Source organism: Mustela putorius, unplaced genomic scaffold (assembly GCF_011764305.1).
Source record: "Mustela putorius furo isolate JIRA1106 unplaced genomic scaffold, ASM1176430v1.1 tig00000145_pilon_pilon_pilon, whole genome shotgun sequence".
Taxonomy (NCBI): domain Eukaryota; kingdom Metazoa; phylum Chordata; class Mammalia; order Carnivora; family Mustelidae; genus Mustela; species Mustela putorius.
In genome coordinates this window covers 45,536,038-45,556,490 of record NW_025421294.1, presented here as the reverse complement: position 1 = coordinate 45,556,490, position 20,453 = coordinate 45,536,038, and the positions used below count along the sequence as shown (strand labels likewise).

At 37.0% G+C, this 20,453-nt stretch overlaps 1 protein-coding gene across 1 annotated transcript in view; it reads left to right on the top strand.

Moving 5' to 3' along the window:
- HMMR (hyaluronan mediated motility receptor) overlaps positions 1-18,001 on the top strand; it is a 38,752-nt gene extending 20,751 nt beyond the window's left edge. Inside the window, exons 12-18 of the mRNA XM_045075632.1 lie at positions 1,790-1,906; positions 8,343-8,489; positions 8,776-8,928; positions 9,008-9,107; positions 10,393-10,569; positions 16,567-16,729; positions 17,660-18,001. Of these exons, the coding sequence (XP_044931567.1) occupies positions 1,790-1,906; positions 8,343-8,489; positions 8,776-8,928; positions 9,008-9,107; positions 10,393-10,569; positions 16,567-16,729; positions 17,660-17,679 (877 nt within the window). The 3' untranslated portion in view covers positions 17,680-18,001. The remainder of the gene's footprint in view (positions 1-1,789; positions 1,907-8,342; positions 8,490-8,775; positions 8,929-9,007; positions 9,108-10,392; positions 10,570-16,566; positions 16,730-17,659) is intronic.
- The last annotated feature ends 2,452 nt before the right edge of the window (positions 18,002-20,453 follow it).

The following is a 20,453-nucleotide window of genomic DNA, read 5'->3' as shown; positions in this document are numbered from 1 at the left end:
AAAAATCTTTAAAAAAAAAAAAAAGAGGTTTTAATGACATGCTCTCTAAAGTCCCTTCCAGCCTGGCAATTTTAGAAGCATAAGAAAAAACTAAGAAAATTGAAAGTGATTTCTCTATGGGACAGGAAAGAGAATATTTTTGTCATAAATCCTATACTACTATGTGATTGCTTTCGGCTATTGCTGTATATACTTTTAAAATCCCATACTCATTATAGAAGGAATTTGATGAGGAGAGATGGGGTTACCAAGTGATCAATCTTAAGGAGGGCGCGTGTTTTGCTGAGCACTGAATGTTATATGCACCTAATGAATCGTTGGACACTACAACAAAAACTAATGATGTACTATATGCTGGCTAATTGAACATAATAAATAAATAATTAAAAAAAAATTTTTTTTAATAATTTTTTATTTTATTTATTTGACAAAGAGAAACTAGGCAGAGAGGCAGACAGAGAGGAGGAAGCAGGCTCCCTGCGGAGCAGAGAGCCCGATGCGGGGCTCGATCCCAGGACCCTGGGATCACAACCTGAGCCGAAGGCAGAGTCTTTAACCCACTGAGCCACCCAGGCGCCCCAATAATTTAAAATTTTTAAAAAGGAAGCAATTTGAGGCTCCAGAGTGGCTCAGGTCATGATCTCAGGGTCCTGGGATCTTGAAGCCGACATCAGGCTCTCTGCTCAGCAGGGAGCCTTCCCCACCCTCCCTCCGCCCCGAACTGTCTCTATGCCTACTGGTGATCTCTCTCTGTCAAATAAATAAATAAAATCTTTAAAAAAAAAAAAAAAAAGGAAGGAATTTGATTAGTTGTTTATTTTCTGTGTCTGACAGCCTATAAATGAATAATAATCTACCAAATGACTTATTGAATCTTTAAGTAATAACAATTTATTATGAAGATTACTGGAATAAATCTATATAGTCCTAAAAACTCTCTTCTTTTCTTTTCTTTTTAATTTTTCAAGATTCTGTTTCTTTATTTGACAGAAAGCACATGGGAGGGGCAGCAGCTGGCAGAGGGAGAGGAAGAAACAATGCAGGGCTCAATCCCAGGACCCTGGGATCATGACCTGAGCTGAAGGCAGACACTTAACTGACTGAGCCACCCAGGGATCCCTATGAACTTTTTTCAAAGAAATACCAAGTGAAGTTAAAGACACTTAGTATTTCTTAAATATTTAAATGCAGGGACCTTTTTCAATCCAAGTGTTTTTAACTGGTAATTTTTCTTTAGTTTTGGTTGCTGTTAAGATTGTTTTAGTCTTTTTACCCTACCTTCTTCAAAAAAGAATGTTTTAACTATTTATATAAGTACATGTAATATTGAAAGATAAATTTAGAAATGAATAAATTAGGATAAAAACAAAAGTAAGATAAGGGGGAAGGAAAGATAAGATGAAGCCAGAAGAGAAGTTAGTGCATAAGTAAACATGCTATTAGAAGCAGACTATAGGGGCACCTGGGTGGCTCAGTGGGTTGAGGCCTCTGAGGGTCCTGGGATCGAGCCCTGCATCGGGCTCTCTGCTGGGCGGGGAGCCTGCTTCCTCCTCTCTCTCTGCCTGCCTCTCTGCATACTTGTGATCTCTGTCTGTCAAATGAATAAATTAAAAAAAATTTTAAAAAAAAAAAGAAGAAGCAGACTGTAAAGTTAGATCTAAGCTATCCAGTAGTGGATACAAAGATGCAGACTTTGGACACATGATTCACAGTATCAAAAGGTAAATACTAATCCCTTCCTTAGAATAATGATTTGTAATTAGTGTTTTATCTTTTAATTGTTCCCTAGGAAAGAAGCTGAACTGGAAAAAATTAATGCTACTCACAGTCAGACTACCCTGCTTTTAGAGGAGAAGTATGATAGTACAGTGCAAAACCTTGGAGACGTTACTGCTCAGTTTGAAAGGTATTTTTCTCGGGAGCCGGCACTCTCAAATATAATATGAGTGGGGAGGCATGTTTAGCGAAATCTGAAAATATAACCACACTAATAGAGGCATTGGTATTACTCTAAATTCCATAATTCCCAGCCATAAATGGGCATTTAGGATTATTACCAGGTAATCTTACTATGCATACAAATTTCCTTTCCTGCCATTTCCATCAAATTTCATGTACTCTCGGGCGCCTGGGTGGCTCAGTGGGTTAAGCCGCTGCCTTCGGCTCAGGTCATGATCTCAGGGTCCTGGGATCGAGTCCCACATCGGGCTCTCTGCTCAGCAGGGAGCCTGCTTCCCCCCTTCTCTCTCTGCCTGCTTCTCTATCTACGTGTGATTTCTCTCTGTCAAATAAATAAATAAAATCTTTAAAAAAAAAAAAAAATTTCATGTACTCTCAAACCACTGGCACTTCTGTCTTACTCTCCTGACACCATCTTTTTCCTCACAAAGAATTTTTAAGGTTTTATCTCCTCATTACCAAACCTGTAAACACACCTGCATTTATGCTTACTCATCATCTCACCTATTACAGGAGGAGTGTTCAGTCTTTTAGCCTTCAGTAACATTATTCCATTTGTCCTTTTCAACTTTTCTACTGAATTTGTCTCAATCAGTAGAAAAAAATGTTAATGTGCATTTATCTTTAAAATACATAAATTTGGAGCACCTGGGTGGCTCAGTCATTGAGTGTCTGCCTTCTGTTTGGGTCATGATTCCGGAGTCCTGGGATCAAGCCCCTCATCAGGCTCTTCTTCTCCCTCTCCCACTCCCCCTGCTTGTGTTCCTTCTGTCTCTGTGTGTCTCTCTCTGTCAAATAAATAAATAAAATCTTAAGAAAATAAAATAAAATACATAAATTTTAGGGGCATCTGGGTGGCAGTTGGTTAAGTGACTGCCTTTGGCTCAGGTCATGATCCTGGAGTCCCAGGATCCCGTCCCGCATTGGGCTCCCTGCTCAGCGGGAGTCTGCTTCTCCCGCTGACCCTTCCCACTCTCTTGTGCTTTCTCTCTCTCATTCTTTCTCTTTCAAATAAATAAATGAAATCTTAAAAATAAAATACATAAATTATAGGGGCATCTGGGTGACTCAATCATTTAAGCGTCTGACTCTTCATTTTGGCTCAGGTCATGATCTCAGGGTAATGAGATAGAGTCCCATGTTCAGCAGGGAGTCTGCTTCTCTCTCCTTCTCTCTGCTTCTCTCTCTCTCCCTCTTCCCCGCCCTCTACCCCTCCCCCACTAGCATACTCACTCAAATCTTAAAAATATATATTTATATATAATATATATTTATATATAATATATTATAATATATAAATATATAAAATATATATTTATATAAAATATATATTTATATATAATATATTATAATATATTATATATTATAATATATTATATATAAATATATATTTTAAAATTTTTTATATATAAAAAATACTTAAGCTTTAGGGGTCACTGGGTAGCTCAGTCTTTTAAGCATCAGACTCTTGGTTTCAGCTCAGGTCTTGATCCCAGGGTCATTAGATCAAACCGCACTTCAGGCTCTGTATTCAAGATGTGATCTGCTTGAGATTCTTTCCTTCTTCCTTTCCCTGCCTCTCTATCTCTTCCTCACCTCCCCACCACTCACTCACACACATTCTCTCTCTCTCTCTCTCACACATAAATAAATAAAATCTTTAAAATACATAAATTATATTAATTCCTTTCACTCCTCCACTTCCTTTTGCAGCTATCCAGTAACACCTCTCACTCACAACACCCTTCTTAATCCAAAATTGTACTCATCTTTATAGATTGTCTTGATAGAAGATTATATCTACTGTATCCATTTCCTCACTTCCTATTCTATCTACCTACTTCCCTTTTTAAAAAAATTTTTATTTCGGGGGAAACTATAAATTTAAGGGATAATTTAAGAAATTTGTGTGCATCTCACACCAAGAGCATATTGATAAAAACATTTTTATTATATTTAGAGCATTTTGGAATGAAGTCTCTTTTTCTTATATCTATTTTAGTATATTTAATAAATACAAATGATATACAACACATAAATTATAAAACATAAAGATAAAATCAACATGTATGAGTCAGGGGCACCTGGGTGGCTCAGTGGCTTAAGCCTCTGCCTTCGGCTCAGGTCATGGTCTCAGGGTCCTGGGATTGAGCCTCACATCAGGCTCTCTGCTAAGCAGGAGCCTGCTTCTGCCTCTCTCTCTGCCTGCCTCTCTGTCTACTTGTGATTTATCTCTCTGTCAAATAAATAAATAAAATATTTTTTTTTTAATGTATGAATCAATAAAAGACAACCAAACCAGTAAGCCAAAACATTTCAACAATTTGGTATTATATAGGGGTTCTACTACTATCCCATCTGGCTGCTTTCCACCAACAAATAACACCATTTAAAGCATACATTAACAATTTCCTCACTTTTTTCCTGTGTCTAATTTTATAGCATGTGTCTCCATACAAATATATTTTATAATTTTGCCTTTTTCCTGAATCTTGCCCAAAAATGTCATTATGCTCTATGTCATTTCCTGAGACTTGTCTTTATATTCTACAATATGTATGTTTCAAGAATTGAGTCACATTATTGACTGAGGTTATAGTTTGTTCATAATAACTGCTGTAGAATATTTGATTTTATTAATATAATTTACCCATTCTGACTTTGGGCTTTTGGGTGGTTTTTCATTTCTTTTATTATTTATTTCATTTTATCTTTTTACATCATTATAAGTGTACTCCTTAATCCCCATCCCCTATTTCGCCCATCCCCCCCACCCACCCCTCTGGTAACAATCAGTTTATTCTCTATAATTAAGAGTCTGTTTCTTGGTTAATCTACTTATTTTTGCTTGTTTGTTTCTTAAATTCCACATGAGCAAAACCATATGGTATTTTTCTTTTTCTGACTTATTGTATTTAGCAGCATACTCTCTGGCTCTATCCATGTTGTAGCAAATAGCAAGATTTCATTTCTTTTTTATGAGTGAATATTATTCCATTGTATATATCTACCACATCTTCTGTATGCATTCATCTATCAATGGACACTGGGACCACTTCCATAGTTTGGCTATTGTTGATAATACTGCCGTAAACATAGGGGTGCATGTATCCCTTTGAATGAATGCTTTTGTATTTAGGGGGAAAATACCCAGCAGTGTGATTACTGGATCATAGGATATTTCTATTTTTAATTTTTTGATGAACCTCCATACTGTCTTCTGCAGTGGCTGTGCCAGTTAGCGTTCCCAACAGTAGTGCAAGAGGGTGCCTTTTTCTCCACATCCTTGTCAACACTTGTTGTTTTTTGTGTTTTTGAGGTTAGCCATTCTGATAAGTGTGAGGTAATATCTCATTGTAGTTTTGATTTACATTTCTCTGTTGATGAGTCATACTGAGCATCTTTTCATGTGTCTGATGGCCATCTGGATCTCTGAAGAAATTTCTGTTCATGTCTTCTGCTCATTTGTTAATTGCAGTATTTGTTTTTTAGATACTGAGTTGTATCAGTTCTTTATATATTTTGGATGCTAACCCATCATCAAATATGTCATTTGCAAATATCTTCTCCCACTCTGTATGTTGCCTTTTAGTTGTATTGATTGTTTCTTTTGCTGTGCCAAAACCTTTTATTCTGCTGTGCTCCCAGTAGTTTTTTTCCCTTTTATTCCCCTTGCTTCAGGAGACTATATCTAGAAAAATATTTCTATAACCAATGTCAGATTAATGTGATGTTCTCTTCAAGGATTTTTATGATTTCAGGTCCACATATAGGTTTTTAATAAATTTTTTTTTTTTTTTAAAAACTCGACAAAGTGTTTTTATTTTATTTTTATTTTTTAATTTTTTAAAGATTTTATTTATTTGTCAGAGAGAGAGAGGGAGCAAGAGCGAACACAGGCAGACAGAATGGCAGGCAGAAACAGAGGGAGAAGCAGGCTCCCTGCCGAGCAAGGAGCCCGATGTGGGACTCGATCCCAGGACGCTGGGATAATGACCTGAGCCGAAGGCAGCTGCTTAACCAACTGAGCTACCCAGGCGTCCCAGGTTTTTAATAAATTTTGAGCTTATTTTTGTGTATGGTGAAAGAAAGTGGTCCAGTTTCATTCTTTTTCAGGTAGCTATCCAGTTTTACCAACAACATTTATTGAAGAAATTGTCTTTCTCCTATTTTATATTCCTTCTTCCTTTGTCCAAGATTAATTGACCATATAATTGTGGGATTATTTCCAGATTATCTGTTCTGTTTTATTGATCTTTGTGTCTATTTTTATACTTGTACCATACTGTTTTAATTACAACCACTTTGTAATATGACTTGAAATCTAAAGTTGTAGTACCTCAAGTTTTGTTTTTCTTTTTCAAGATTGCTTTGACTGTTTGAGGTCTTTGTGGTTCCATACACATTTGGGGATTGTTTGTTCTAGTTCTATGCAAAAGCTTTCAGTGTTTTGGGTTTTTTTTTCTTAATTTTTATTAACATATAATGTATTATTTGCCTCAGGGGTATGGGTCTGTGAATTGTCAGGCTTACACACTTCACAGCACTTACCATGTCACATACTGTCGCTTTTGTTGTTTTGATAGGGATAGCATTACATCTGTAGATTGCTTTGGGCAGTTATAGACGTTTTAACAATATTTGTTCTTTCAACCTATGAGCATGGAATGCCTTTCCATTTCCTTATGTCATTTTGAATTTCTTCCATCGATGTTTTATAGTTTTTAGAGTCAGGTTTTTCACTTCTTTGGTTAAATTTATTCCTAGATATTGTTTTTAGTACAATTGTAAATTGTATTTTCTTAATTTCTCTTTCTTCTGCTTCACTATTAGTGTAAAGGAATACAACACATTTCTGTGTATTAGTTTTGTATCCTGTGACTTTACTGAATTCATTTATCAGTTCCAGTAGTTTCTTGGTGCTATCTTTAGGGTTTTCTATACATAATGTCATGTACTTTGCAAATAGAGTTTCACTTACTTACCATTTGGGATGCTTTTTATTTCTTTTTGTTGTCTAATTGCTGTCGCTAGGGTTTGCAGTACTATGTTGAATAAAAGTGGTGGAGTAAACATCCTTGTCTTGTTCCTGACCTTAAAGGAAAAGCTCTTTTATTTATTTTTGTTTGTTTGTTTTTAAAGATTTTATTTATTTGACAGATTACAGGTAGGCAGAGAGGCAAGCAGAAAGGGGGGAGGGGAAGCAGGCTCCCTGCTGAGCAGAGAGCCCAGTGCGGTTTGATCCCAGGGCACTGAGATTATGACCTGAGCCAAATGCAGAGGTTTAACCCACTGAGCACCCAGGTGCCCTGGAAAAGCTCTTTTCTTAAAGGAAGAGCTCTTCCTGGGGCGCCTGTGTGGCTCAGTGGGTTAAAGCCTCTGCCTTCGGCTCAGGTCATGGTCCCAGGGTCCTGGGATTGAGCCCCAGGTCGGGCTCTCTGCTCCGCAAGGAACCTGCTTACTCCCCTCTCTCTCTCTGCCTACTTGTGATTTCTCTCTGTCAAATAAATAAAATCTTTAAAAAAAAAAAAAAGGAAGAGCTCTTCCTAAAAGAAAAGCTCTCAGTTTTTCACTATTGGCTATGATGTTGCCTGTGGGTTTTTCATAAAAGGTCTTTATTATGTTGAGGTATATTCCCTCTAGACCTACTTTGCAGAGAGTTTTTATCATGAATGGATGTTGTACTTTGTTAAATGTTTTTCTGCTTCTGTTGAAATGATCATATGGGAATGCCTTTAAGCTCAGCTTAAGGTGTGCTTTAGTTTTCTTTTCTTTTTTTTAAGATTTATTTATACTCTTATTTATGAGAGAGAGAGAAAGCACACTTGCACATATGCACAAGTGTGGGAGAGAGTGAAGGAGAGGGCAAAGCAGACTCCCAGCTAAGTAGGGAGCCCTTTGCAGGGCTCCATCCCAGGGTTCAGATCATGACCTGAACCAAAGGCAGACATTTAACCAACTGAGCCACACATAACCCCTCTAGTTTTCTTCATGACATAAATTTTATTATACATATATTTTCCCATTTTTTTTTGCAAAGACCTGGAGAGGCATTTCCTTGTCTTCCCCACAAGAGCATAAACCCTGTGACAGTAGGTGCAGGGATCATATATTTGTTTTGGAGTAATTTTCATGTTTTGTATACTTCATACACATAGTAGGCACTCAATATTTTTTTCCTTGAATGAGCAGCATATGCCATATAAGCTCATTAATACTGACCTCAGAATACTGAATTTTTACCTCCGTAAATGCATGGTATTTTATAAGGGGTTTGTTTGTGTTACCTTAAACTGTATAAAATAAAAACTACTGAGCTATATGTTTATCATGCATACAATAGTTAGAAAAATCCTTCAACTTTTTATTTTCCTTTTAATAAGTTATAAAGCATTAACAGCTAGTGAGATAGAAGATCTTAAGCTGGAGAATTCATCACTTCAGGAAAAAGTGGCCAAGGCTGAGAAAAGTGCAGAGGACATTCATCATCAGATATTGGCAACTGAGAATGCAAATCAGGAATATGCAAGGTATGTGGGAGAACTAAAACCTGCCCACACTTGTAGCCTTACAACTGTTGAGATAATTTAATGTCGTTGAAAGCCAGCTACTAAGTGTTGCAGGGAATTGTAATTTCATGACTTGCTTTGGGTGATCTTCAATTACAAATTAAAGGTTTACATGGTTTAAAAAGTACAATTTTTGGAGAGTTCCTTGAGTTTGTTTTGTTGGTTTGTTTTGTTAAGTAAAAAAAAGAGGAAATGTTATTAAAGTGGCTATAAAATGTTTAAAGGACTCTTCTCTCTCAAACTGAAGGATGCTTCTAGATCTGCAGACCAAGTCAGCACTTAAAGAAGCAGAAATCAAAGAAATCACAATCTCGTCTCTTAAAACAATAACTGATTTGCAGAACCAACTCAAGCAACAAGGTGAAGAGTTCAAGAAACAACTCGAAGAGGAAGAAGCAAGGTAATCTAGGTTTAGAACCTGACTGCCTCAGTTATTTTTTCTAATATACTATGTTTTAAAATTTCATTTCTCCTTACAGAAAAGCTGGAAAAGAAAACACAGTGGCAGAGTTAACTGAGGAAATGAATAAGTGGCGTCTCCTTTATGAAGAACTATATAATAAAACAAAACCTTTTCAGGTTTGTCAGCTGGGACTATGCTCACTTTTGTTTCTTTTAGGCATTCACTTTGTTCCCTGTCACAGTCAACACAGTGACTTGGTTTCTCTAAGATCACTTTGCTTTATATTTACAGTGTCAGTTTAACTCCTACTAAAGGAGACATACATTTTTTTAATTCTTATGCATACATTTTTTTGTGTAGTTTTTATAGGCTAAAAATTACTTTTTTAAAAAATTTTATTTATTTATTTGATAGAGATCGCAAGTAGGCAGAGAGGCAGGCAGAGAGAGAGGAGGAAGCAGACTCCCTGCTGAGCAGAGAGCCCAACTTGGGGCTCGATCCCAGGACCCTGGGATCATGACCCAAGCTGAAGGCAGAGGCTTAACCCACTGAGCCACCCAGGCGCCCCTAAAAATTACTTTCTAATAAGAGATGTAATAGCTTAGCAGGCTGTCCTGATATAAGTTTTTGATAATTTATGTAAATCTGTGATCCTTAATTTTGTTACACTCTTTCTGTGTTTCTCAAATTAATATACAATCTTAAGGGGCGCCTGGGTGGCTCAGTGGGTTGGGCCTCTACCTTCCGCTCAGGTCATGATCTCAGGGTCCTGGGATCGAGCCCCACATCGGGCTCTCTGCTCAGCAGGGAGCCTGCTTCCCCCTCTCTCTCTGCCTGCCTCTCTGCCTACTTGTGATCTCTGTCTGTCAAATAAATAAAAATAAAGTTTAAAAAAAAATACATACACACACACACACACACTGATCTTAAAAAAAGATAAAAACTGGGGCACCTGGGTGGCTCAGTGGGTTGAGGCCTCTGCCTTCGGCTCGGGTCATGATCCCAGGATCCTGGGATCGAGCCCCGCATCGGGCTCTCTGCTTGGCAGAGAGCCTGCTTCTTCCTCTCTCTCTCTGCCTGCCTCTCTGCCTGCTTGTAATCTCTGCCTGTCAGTAAATAAATAAAAAATCTTTAAAAAAAAAAAAAAAAGATAAAAACTAATGTTACCACTTAAAAAAGTGAGAGTGTTGATTATAACATGGTGATCCAGCTGACACACAGATTAGGCTGTCTAGCTTGCCTTCTCTCCCTGTGTTTTAGTGATCCTGGAAATGAAATACACCAAAGTTTTTTTAAGGAGTCTCACTCACTGAATTTAAGGAGAGCCCTGAGAATATGCCAGCATGATCTGTTTTCATCCATCATTTTGTTTTTTATTTTTGTATTTGAGTTTCCTTTGTAGTTCATATGAGACATGTAAATTTATTATTTCTAAGTCTATTTTAAAAACCTCTTTTTCAGCTACAACTGGATGCATTTGAAGCAGAGAAACAGGCTTTGTTGAATGAACATGGTGCAGCTCAGGAACAACTAAATAAACTAAGAGATTCATATGCTAAATTACTGGGTCATCAAAATCTAAAGCAAAAAATCAAGCATGTTGTGAAACTGAAAGATGAAAACAGCCAACTCAAATCGGTTTGTAAAATAACACTTCATTCTCTTGAAGGTATTAGGGTGGGGCATTTGTTATTCTAACTATAAAATTTAAGTTAAAGGAAGGACTTTGGTATCAGAAAAAACTAAGTTTATAGAGGAACATCCATCTGAGAATTACAGATTTATTTTAAAGAGTGTTTACCAGATGGCTATTAACGTTCTCAGGTTTCCAACTACCTCCTTAGTATAATAGAAATCACTAGTGTAATTGGAAGAGTTCGTAAAGCTTTACACATCCATTTCGATTTATAAAGCAGCAAAGTCCTTGGTATAAATAAATATAAAGACAAGCAGTATACAAAAATAGTTTAAGCATTTGGGGTACCTGGCTGGCTCAGTTGGTAGACTATGTGACTCCGGATCTCAGGCTCATGAGTTCAAGCCCACATTGCGCGTAGAGATTACTTAAGAAAAAGATAGTTAAGTATTTTTTAAGTTTTTTTTTTAACAGCTTTATTAAGATATAATTCACATACCATACAAGTCACCCAGTTAAAGTATTCAAGTCAGTGGTTTTTAGGACATTCACAGATATGCAACCATCTCCACAGTTTTAGAACATTTGTATCAAAATGAAAATTGAAACCCCTTACTTTTTTTTTTTTTTTTAAGATTTTACTTACTTGTTTGACACAGATAGAGAGATCACAAGTAGGCAGAGAGGAAGGCAGAGAGAGGGGGAAGCAGGCAAGCAGAAAGCCCGATTCGAGGCTCAATCCCAGGACCCTGAGATCATGACCTGAGCCAAAGGCAGAGGCTTAACCCACTGAGCCACCCAGCTACCCCAAAACCCCTTACCTTTTTTTTTTAAGATTTTTTTATTTTATTTTTTTATTTGACAGATAGAGATCACAACTAGGTAGTGAGGAAGGCAGAGAGAAAGTGGGGGAAGCAGGCTTTCTGCTGAGCAGAGAGCCCCCATACAGGGCTCGATCCCAGGACCTTGGGATCACGACCTGAGCAGAAGGCAGAGGCTTTAACCCACTGAACCACCCAGGCACCCCAAACCATTTACCTTTTAACTGTCATCTCCCCATCTCCTCATTCACCCCTCCCATCACTTATTTACTTTCTGTCTCCATAAATTTCTCTGTTCTGGATATTTTCTATTGGTGCACTCAAATAATATGTGGTCTTTCGTGATTAACTTCTTTTGATTAACAGTGTTTTCAAAGTTCATGCATGTTGTAGCGTGTATCAGTAATTCATTCTTCTTTATGACCAAATAATACTTCATTTTGTGAATATCTCCCATTTTATTTATCCATTTCAGTTGATAGACATTTTACTTGTTTCTACCTTTGAGCTATTATATAACTCACTACTATATACATTCATATGCAAGTTCTTGTGTGGACATATTTTGGTTTCTCTTGGGTAATACTTAAAAGTGAAATTGCTTGGTAACTTGGTGACTTTGTGTTTGTTTGAAGAACTATTTTCCAAAGCAACTATATCTTTCTGTATTCCACCTGCAATATATGAGGGTTCCAGTTTTTCCACATCTTATCAACACTTCTTGTTACCTTATTTCTTCATTCTGACCATAGTAGTGGTTGTGAAAAGATACCTAATTGTGGTTGACTTGCATTTCCATGATGACTAATGATGTTGACCATTTTTCATGTGCTTATCAGTCGTTTGTATCTCTTTCCTGGAAGAACTATCTATTCATGTCCTTTGCCCGTTTTTAATTGGATTATTGTTTGTTTGTTTGTTTGTTTGTTTTAATTAAATTATGAGGGTTCTTTATATGTGTTTGTTCCTTATCAGATTTATTACTTGAAAATATCTTCTCTCATTCTGTACATTGTCATTTCACTTTGGGTTTTTTGGTTTTTTTTAAGATTTTATTTATTCACTTGACAGAGAGAGAGATCACAAGTAGGCAGAGAGGCAGGCAGAAAGAGAAGGGAAAACAGGCTCACAGCTGAACAGAGAGCCCAATGTGGGGCTCTATCCCAGGACTCTGAGATCATGACCTGAGCTGAAAGCAGAGGCTTAACCCACTGCGCCACCCAGGTACCCGGTCATTTCACTTTCTTAATGATGTTGATTGAAGCACAAAATTTTTGCCAAAGCCCAACATGTCTCTTTTTTCATTTGTCTATTGTTCTTTGGCATTTAACAATCCTTTGCCAAATCCTAGGTCATGAAGATTTATCTCTGTTTTCTTCTAAGAGTTTTACAGTTTTAGCTTTTACATTTAGGTCATTGATCCATTTGAGGTTTTTATATACAGTGTGAAGTAAGGGTCTAACTATTCTTTAGCATGTGGATATCTAGTTGTTCTCTTTTCTTTTTTTTTCAAAGATTTTATTTATTAATTTGACAGACAGAGATCACAAATAGACAGAGTAGCAGGCAGAGAAAGAGGAGGAAACAGGCTCCCCGCCAAGCAGAGAGCCCAATGCAAGGCTCAATCCCAGAACCCTGGGATCATGACCTGAGCCGAAGGCAGAGGCTTTAACCCTCTGAGCCACCCAGGCACCCCTCTAGTTGTTCCCTTGCCATTTGTTAAAAGATACTATTCTTTCCCTATTGAATAGTCTTAACATCCTCTTGAAAATCAACTTACCGTTTATTTACGGTTTATTTCTAGACTCTCAAATATATTCCACTGATCTATCCTTGTACTTCCATACTGTCTTTTTTTTTTTTTTTTACTTTTTTTTTTTAAAAAAGATTTTATTTATTTATTTGACAGAGAGAAATCACAAGTAGATGGAGAGGCAGGCAGAGAGAGATAGAGGGAAGCAGGCTCTCCGCTGAGCAGAGAGCCCGATGCGGGACTGGATCCCAGGACTCTGAGATCATGACCTGAGCCGAAGGCAGCGGCTTAACCCACTGAGCCACCCAGGCGCCCCCATACTGTCTTGATTACTAGTGGTTTGTAATAAATTTTAAAACCAGAAAGCACGAATCATCCTACTTTCTCCTTTTTCAAGATTGTTTGGACTATTCTGGGTCCCTTGCAATTCCATATGAATTCCAGAACCAGCTATTCAACTTTTACAAAGAAGTCATTTAAGATTCATATGGGAATTATGTTGAGTGTGTAGATAGGCATGAGGTATTACCATCTTAACTATGTTACATCTTCTGATCCATGAAAGTCAGATGTTTTTCCAATTATTTAGATCTTTAATTTCTTTCAACAATGTTTTGGCATTTTCAAAATGTAAGTTTTACACTCCGTTTGTTGAATTTATTCCTCAGTATTTTATCCTTTTTAATGATATTGTATGTGAAGTTATATATGAATTTCATTTTTAGATGGTTCGTTGCAAGTATATAGAAATAAAATTGATTTTTGTGTACTGGTCTTGTATTCTCCAATCTTGTTGAACTCATTTATTTGTTGTAAGAGTTTTTTTTAGTGGCTTCCTTAGGATTTTCTGTATAGAAGGTCTTTCATAAATAGAGGTAGTTTTACTTCTAACAATGCATTTGATTACTTTTGCTTGCCTAAGTCCCTGGAAAGAACCTCAAGACAATGTTGAATAGAAGTGATAGGAAGTGAACATCCTTGTTTTGGTCCTGATTTGGGGGAAAGCTTTCACACTTTCACCATTAAGTATGCTATTAGCTTTGGGTCTGTTATAGATACTCTTTATCAAGTTGAGAAAGTTTCCATTACTAGTTTTTTTTACTGTTTTTATCATGAAAGTGTGTTAAATTTTTCAGATGCCTTTTCTGTGTCTATAACATAATCACATGACTTTCATTCTATTGATATGATTTCTTAAATTAATTGATTTTTGGATATGTAATTAACCTTGCATTTGTGATAAATTTCACTTAGTCATGGTGTAGAATTCTCTTTTTATGTTGCTGGATTCACTTTGCTAATTTTTGCTAAGGATTTTTTTCATCCATATTCCCAACAGATACTGGTCTATAGGTTTTATGTAATATCTTTGTCTGGTTTTGGTATCAAGATAATGCTGATCTTATAAAATTAGTTGGGAAAAATTTTGTCTTTTTTACTTTTTGAAATAGTTTGTGAATAATTGGTATTAATTCTTCACTGAATATGCAGTAGAATTCAATAGTGAAGCCATCTGGACCTTAACTTTTCTTTGTGGGTAGTTTTTGATTACTATTCAGTCTTTTCACTATGAATCTATTCAGATTTACTTTCTTTTTGAGACAGTTTCAGTAGTTTGTGTCTTTATAGGAATTTGTCCATTTCATTTCAGTTATCTGATTTATGGAAATATAACTGTTCATAGTACTTTTTTATAATCTTTATAATTTTGGTAAGGTCAGTTATCATATCCCTTCTTTCATTTCAGAGTCTAATAATTTGAATATTCTCATTTTGTTTATTTATTTGATTATTTATGTTTCTTTATCTCTATGAATATATTTGTAATGGCTAGTTTAAAATCTTTTTTGGATAATTCCAATATCTGGTTACTCTTGCAGGCAGTTTTGGTCACCTGCTTTTTTCCATTGTATAGGTCATGCTTTCCTGTGTATTTGTACATTTTTGTCAGGTAGTGGATATTTTAGGTTACATATTATAGCACTTCTGGTTACAGCCCTCTCCTTCCAGGCCTGTTATTTTCTTGTTCACTTGTTTGGTAATTGGCTGGATTGTACCAGTGAATTCTGTTCCTTCTCTCCACCCCCAGTAGTGTTGTCCCTCTGATGTTGCTACTCAGGATAGTTTGGTTTAGAACATGCACACGATCACCCTGGCATGACACTGATTTTGGTAGGGCTGTCTTCCTCTATTTCCCTGATCACTTGTTAAACTCTTGCTAGTTGCTAGATTACTAGTTGCTATTGCTCTATTATCTTCAGCAGTGTCCTGGTATATAACTGCTCTTCAAACTAACCCAATTAAATTCTTGCTCTTTCATTGGAATTGTATCTGAGGTCAGTGATTATGTTCTGACTTAGAAGGGCTCCTCCCAGCTGTCTTATTTATCAGTTTTATTTTTATTTATTTATTTTTTTAAGATTTTGTTTATTTATTTGACAGAGAGAAATCACAAGTAGACGGAGAGGCAGGCAGAGAGAGAGAGAGAGGAAAGCAGGCTCCCTGCTGAGCAAAGAGCCCGATGCGGGACTCGATCCCAGGACCCTGAGATCATGACCTGAGCCAAAGGCAGCGGCTTAACCCACTGAGCCACCCAGGCTCCCCTGTTCATCAGTTTTAAACCTACAATTTAGCCTACATTATTTTTTTAAAGATTTTATTTATTTATTTGACAGAGATCACAAGTAGGCAGAGAGGCAGGCAAAAAGAGAGAGGGGGGAAGCAGGCTTGCCGCTGAGCAGAGAGCCCGATGTCTGGCTGGATTCCAGGACCCTGAGATCATGACCCAAGCTGAAGGCAGAGGCCCAACCCACTGAGCCACCCAAGTGCCCCTTAGCCTACATTTTGAATCACCACCCAGTTCCCTTTGACCACCAGCTCTGTGATAATTCACAGCACCCTTCAGCTTGAACTTCTCTCAGTTCTATTCCAAGTAAAATCAGCCCCTTTGGCAAGAAATTAGGAGCTATGTGTTTTATAGCCTACTTTCTCCCCTCCGGCCCTGGCCCCCAGAAAAAATCTCTGAGACAGGGTTCTGGAGCTGAAGTTGGAGAAAATGACCAGCTTTTCTCTGAGTGACACATCTGGCATAGGAACTGAGTACTCAGCTTGCCTCTCCTGGTTTCACTGGGAAGCAGGTTAGTGGAGCTGTCGTTCCAGTGGTTGATCTCTGCATTTAATTTAGAGATGAACTTTTATCAGAAACATAGCTTTGTCATTGTAGAGTGACAAGAAGATTTAAATGTCTCATTTTGTCACAGCCCTTCAGAGTCATTTTTATTTTGTATTCTTAAAGCCTGTATCTAGTAGTGATTTTTGCCTTTTAATTTGGTAAAAGAACAACTTTGGAATTCATCAGTAAAGTGGATAACACACTTCACCAACATGAACTTTAATTATTTACTGTCTATATTTTTCTTACATAGGAGGTGTCAAAACTCCGCTCTCAGCTTGCTAAAAGAAAACAAAATGAGACAAAACTTCAAGAGGAATTGAATAAAGTTCTTGGTATCAAACATTTTGATCCTTCAAAGGCTTTTCTTCATGAAAGCAAAGAAAATTTTCCTCTCAAAACACCATTGAAAGAAGGTAAGAAATGAATAAATGTGTAAGTGACATCTTCCTTTGGGTTTGCTTTGACAAACATTTCCCAAGTTCTCCTTTTTTATGAACTGTGAGAATTTGTTGACAATTTCTGAAGTACTAAATCCATACTAAGATTTTTGTATAAATGCCTTTTCTTTCCTCCTTTTTACTCTCAGTTTTCCTCATGTCTAGTTCCCACTTTCAAACCCAGTTATGTCCCATCTTTCTTGAAGCCTTGTCTGACTTTTTTGCTTCTACCTACCCACCAACCCCACCTACCCCCAGAATTGTTCCCTCTTTCATTCCCGCAAAATTTTAACCTAAATGTTGAATTTGTAGGTGTGGAGAAGTAAAGTTTTCTTTTTTGACTATGAATCTTTTTATCTTTGACAATAAATCAAAATCGGTTGAAATAGTGAATGAAGAAATGTAATTATGTGGGACACCTGGCTGGCTCAGTTGGAGGAGAATGCAACTCTTGATCTCAGGTCATGAATTTGAGCCCCACATTAGGTATAGAGATTACTTAAATAAATAAAACTTTAGGGGCGCCTGGGTGGCTCAGTGGGTTAAGCCGCTGCCTTCGGCTCAGGTCATGATCTCAGCGTCCTGGGATTGAGCCCCGCGTCGGGCTCTCTGCTCTGCAGGGAGCCTGCTTCCCTTCCTCTCTCTCTCTGCCTGCCTCTCTGCCTACTTGTGATCTCTGTCTGTCAAATAAATAAATAAATAAAAATTTTCTTTGAAATAAATAAATAAATAAATAAAATAAGACTTTAAAAAATTTTTTCAAATAGAAATATAATTATGCTACAGAACGCAAACATTGCTTCACCTACTTTATAGAAGATAAGAAATGCCTATTTTTAGTTTATAATGACTGATGGATTAGTTTTAACTTAGAAGACTAATACCTCTTTCTGATGATTCTTCCAGGCAATACAAACTGCTCTTGAGCTCCTATGGACTTTTAAGAATGATGCAAGTAAACATCGGAAAGACCTGTTAAAAATTATTTTATTCTTACTATTTTTATTATTGTTATTGCTTTTGTTGCTGTTACTATGTTTTTAATGAATGTTTTTAATGTATTTAATGTTAACTTCCTATTTTTAAGTATGTGAAGGGAAGTTCAATATTTACCAGCATGACTTCTGATATTTTATTTTGTATTGTCTGTACCTCCTCCTCGATGCTTACCTTTATCACCTTATCCTACACCTTCTCACAGGCTTTCCAACTTACAACTCATCCCATCCAATCAACATTCCTTTAAAAATTTTTCAGATTAGGGGCGCCTGGGTGGCTCAGTGGGTTAAGCCTCTGCCTTCGGCTCAGGTCATGATCTCAGGGTCCTGGGATCGAGCCCTGCATCAGGCTCTCAGAGAGCCTGCTTCCTCCTCTCTCTCTGCTTGCCTCTCTGCCTACTTGTGATTCTCTCTCTCTGTCAAACAAATAAATAAAATATTTAAAAAAAAAAAAAAAAAAAAATTTTCAGATTATTATCCCCCTACTCTGAAACCTTAGATGGTTTCCAGATTCTAATCATAGGTTTTTAGCTGGATACCGGAGGCCTTTTCTAATCTGAACCTCTTAAGCTAGGCTAAAACACCTTGGTTTGTTCCTGCCTCTACTTGGATTGTCTAATAAGGCTCCTTCTGTCATACCCATCATCCATTTATCCAGTTCAAATAAGAAAAAAGGGTATGCCGAACTCCACAGTAATCTCTTTGTCTCTTACCAGGGACACTGAGTTGGTCAGTAATTTGCAGATTCCTCCTGAATTAAAATCTAGAGTTTTGCCTGAAAATCTGCATTTTTAATAAACTGTGCAGTCAATTCTTAGATACACTAAAAATCTAAGAAACTATCCTCAAAAGAATTTGTCTTAGTGTGCTTGGCTTCTGACAACTGGCTGCTTGATTAATATTTGTGTAATAGGAAATAAAACCACACATTAGTCATTTACGCATTATTCAACTGGTATTATATAAAATTACATTAATGGTTTTATTTAAGGTATATTTCTTTTCTTTGCTCTGCCCTCCCTACCTTGTATCCAGAATCATATATGGTAGTATATTATTTAGAAAATGGTGATTCTTCATCTAAAATAACTGATTTACAAAGTTGGTATGCTACTATAAGCCACAAGTTCAGAAGAAATGTAGAAACTAGAATTATTTTTTAATTTAAAAATTTTTTTATAAACATATATTATTAGCCCCAGGGGTACAGACAGGTCTGTGAATCTCCAGGTTTACACACTTCACAGCACTCACCATAGCACATACCCTCCCCAATGTCCATAACCCCAACACCCTCTCCCTACACCCCTCCCCCCGGCAACCCTCAGTTTGTTTTGTGACATTAAGAGTCTCTTGGTTTGTCTCCCTTTCAATCCCATCTTGTTTCATTTATTCTTTTCCTACCCCCCTAACCACACACACCGCCCACCGTTGCATCTCCACTTCCTCACATCAGGGAGATCATATGATATAGAAACTAGAAATTTGAAAACTAGAAAATTAGAAACTAGAAAAAAATGCACTTCAAATATAAAGACAAAAATAGGTGAAAACTAAAACTTTTTTTTTTAAGACTTTATTTATTTGAGAGAGTAAGCAGGAGAGAGCAGTGGCAAAGGGAGAGGGAGAAGCAGACTCCCTACTGAGCAGGGATCCCAACATGGGACTCAATCCCAGGACCCTGGGATCATAATCTGAGCTGAAGTCAGATGGTTAACTGACTGAGCCATCCAGGTGCCCCATAAAACTTTGAGTGTTAAAAGATATACCGTGCTGAGACATGACATCAGCAAGATGGCAGAATAGAAACCTTGGACCCTCCTCTCCCCCATAAACGTACTGAAATAGCGATAATGCAGAGACAAATTCCCTTTGTGAGCAATCCAGAAACTAGTTTGAGAGTGCCAAGAATATAAATAGGGATCAGAGAGTGTCTTCAACAAATAGTGTTGGGAAAACTGGATATCTAAATGCAAAACAAACCACACACAAAAAAATAATCTCAAAGACCTTAAACTATAAAACTGGAAGAAAATACAGGAAAGCTTCATGATACTGGTCTTGGCAATGATTTCTTGGTTATGATACTAAAAGTCAACAAAACCAAAACTGGACAAGTGGGACTTTGTGTTTTTTTCTGCATAACAAACTAACAACAGAGTGAAAAGAACCTGCAGAGTTCAAGAAAATAATTGCAAACTGTATATCAAAGGGGTTAATTTCCAAGATGTATAAGGAACTGCACTCTGTTGCAAAATGGTCAAAGAATTTGAATAGCTACTTCTCCAAAGAAAACATACAAGTGTCAAATAGATATAGGAAAAGATGCTCAGAGGCACTAGTTGTCGGGGAATTGCACATCAAAATCACACAGATCTATCACTTCACCCTGCTAGGATGGCTATTATCAGAAAAAGAAAAGAGAGAGAGAGAGAAAAGTGTTGGCAAAGATATGGAAGCATTGGAATCCATGTACATGGTTGGTGAGAATGTAAAATAGAGCAGCCACTATGGGAAATAGTATAGGGGTTCCTCAAAAAATTGAAAAGAGAATTACCATATGATTCAGGAATTCCACTCCTGAGTATTTATCCAAAAGAACTGAAATGAGAATCACCAAGAGGTACTTGCACTTCCATATTCATTGCAGCATTTTTCACAGTAGCCAAGGTGTGTAAACAAATGTCCAAGACAAATGAATG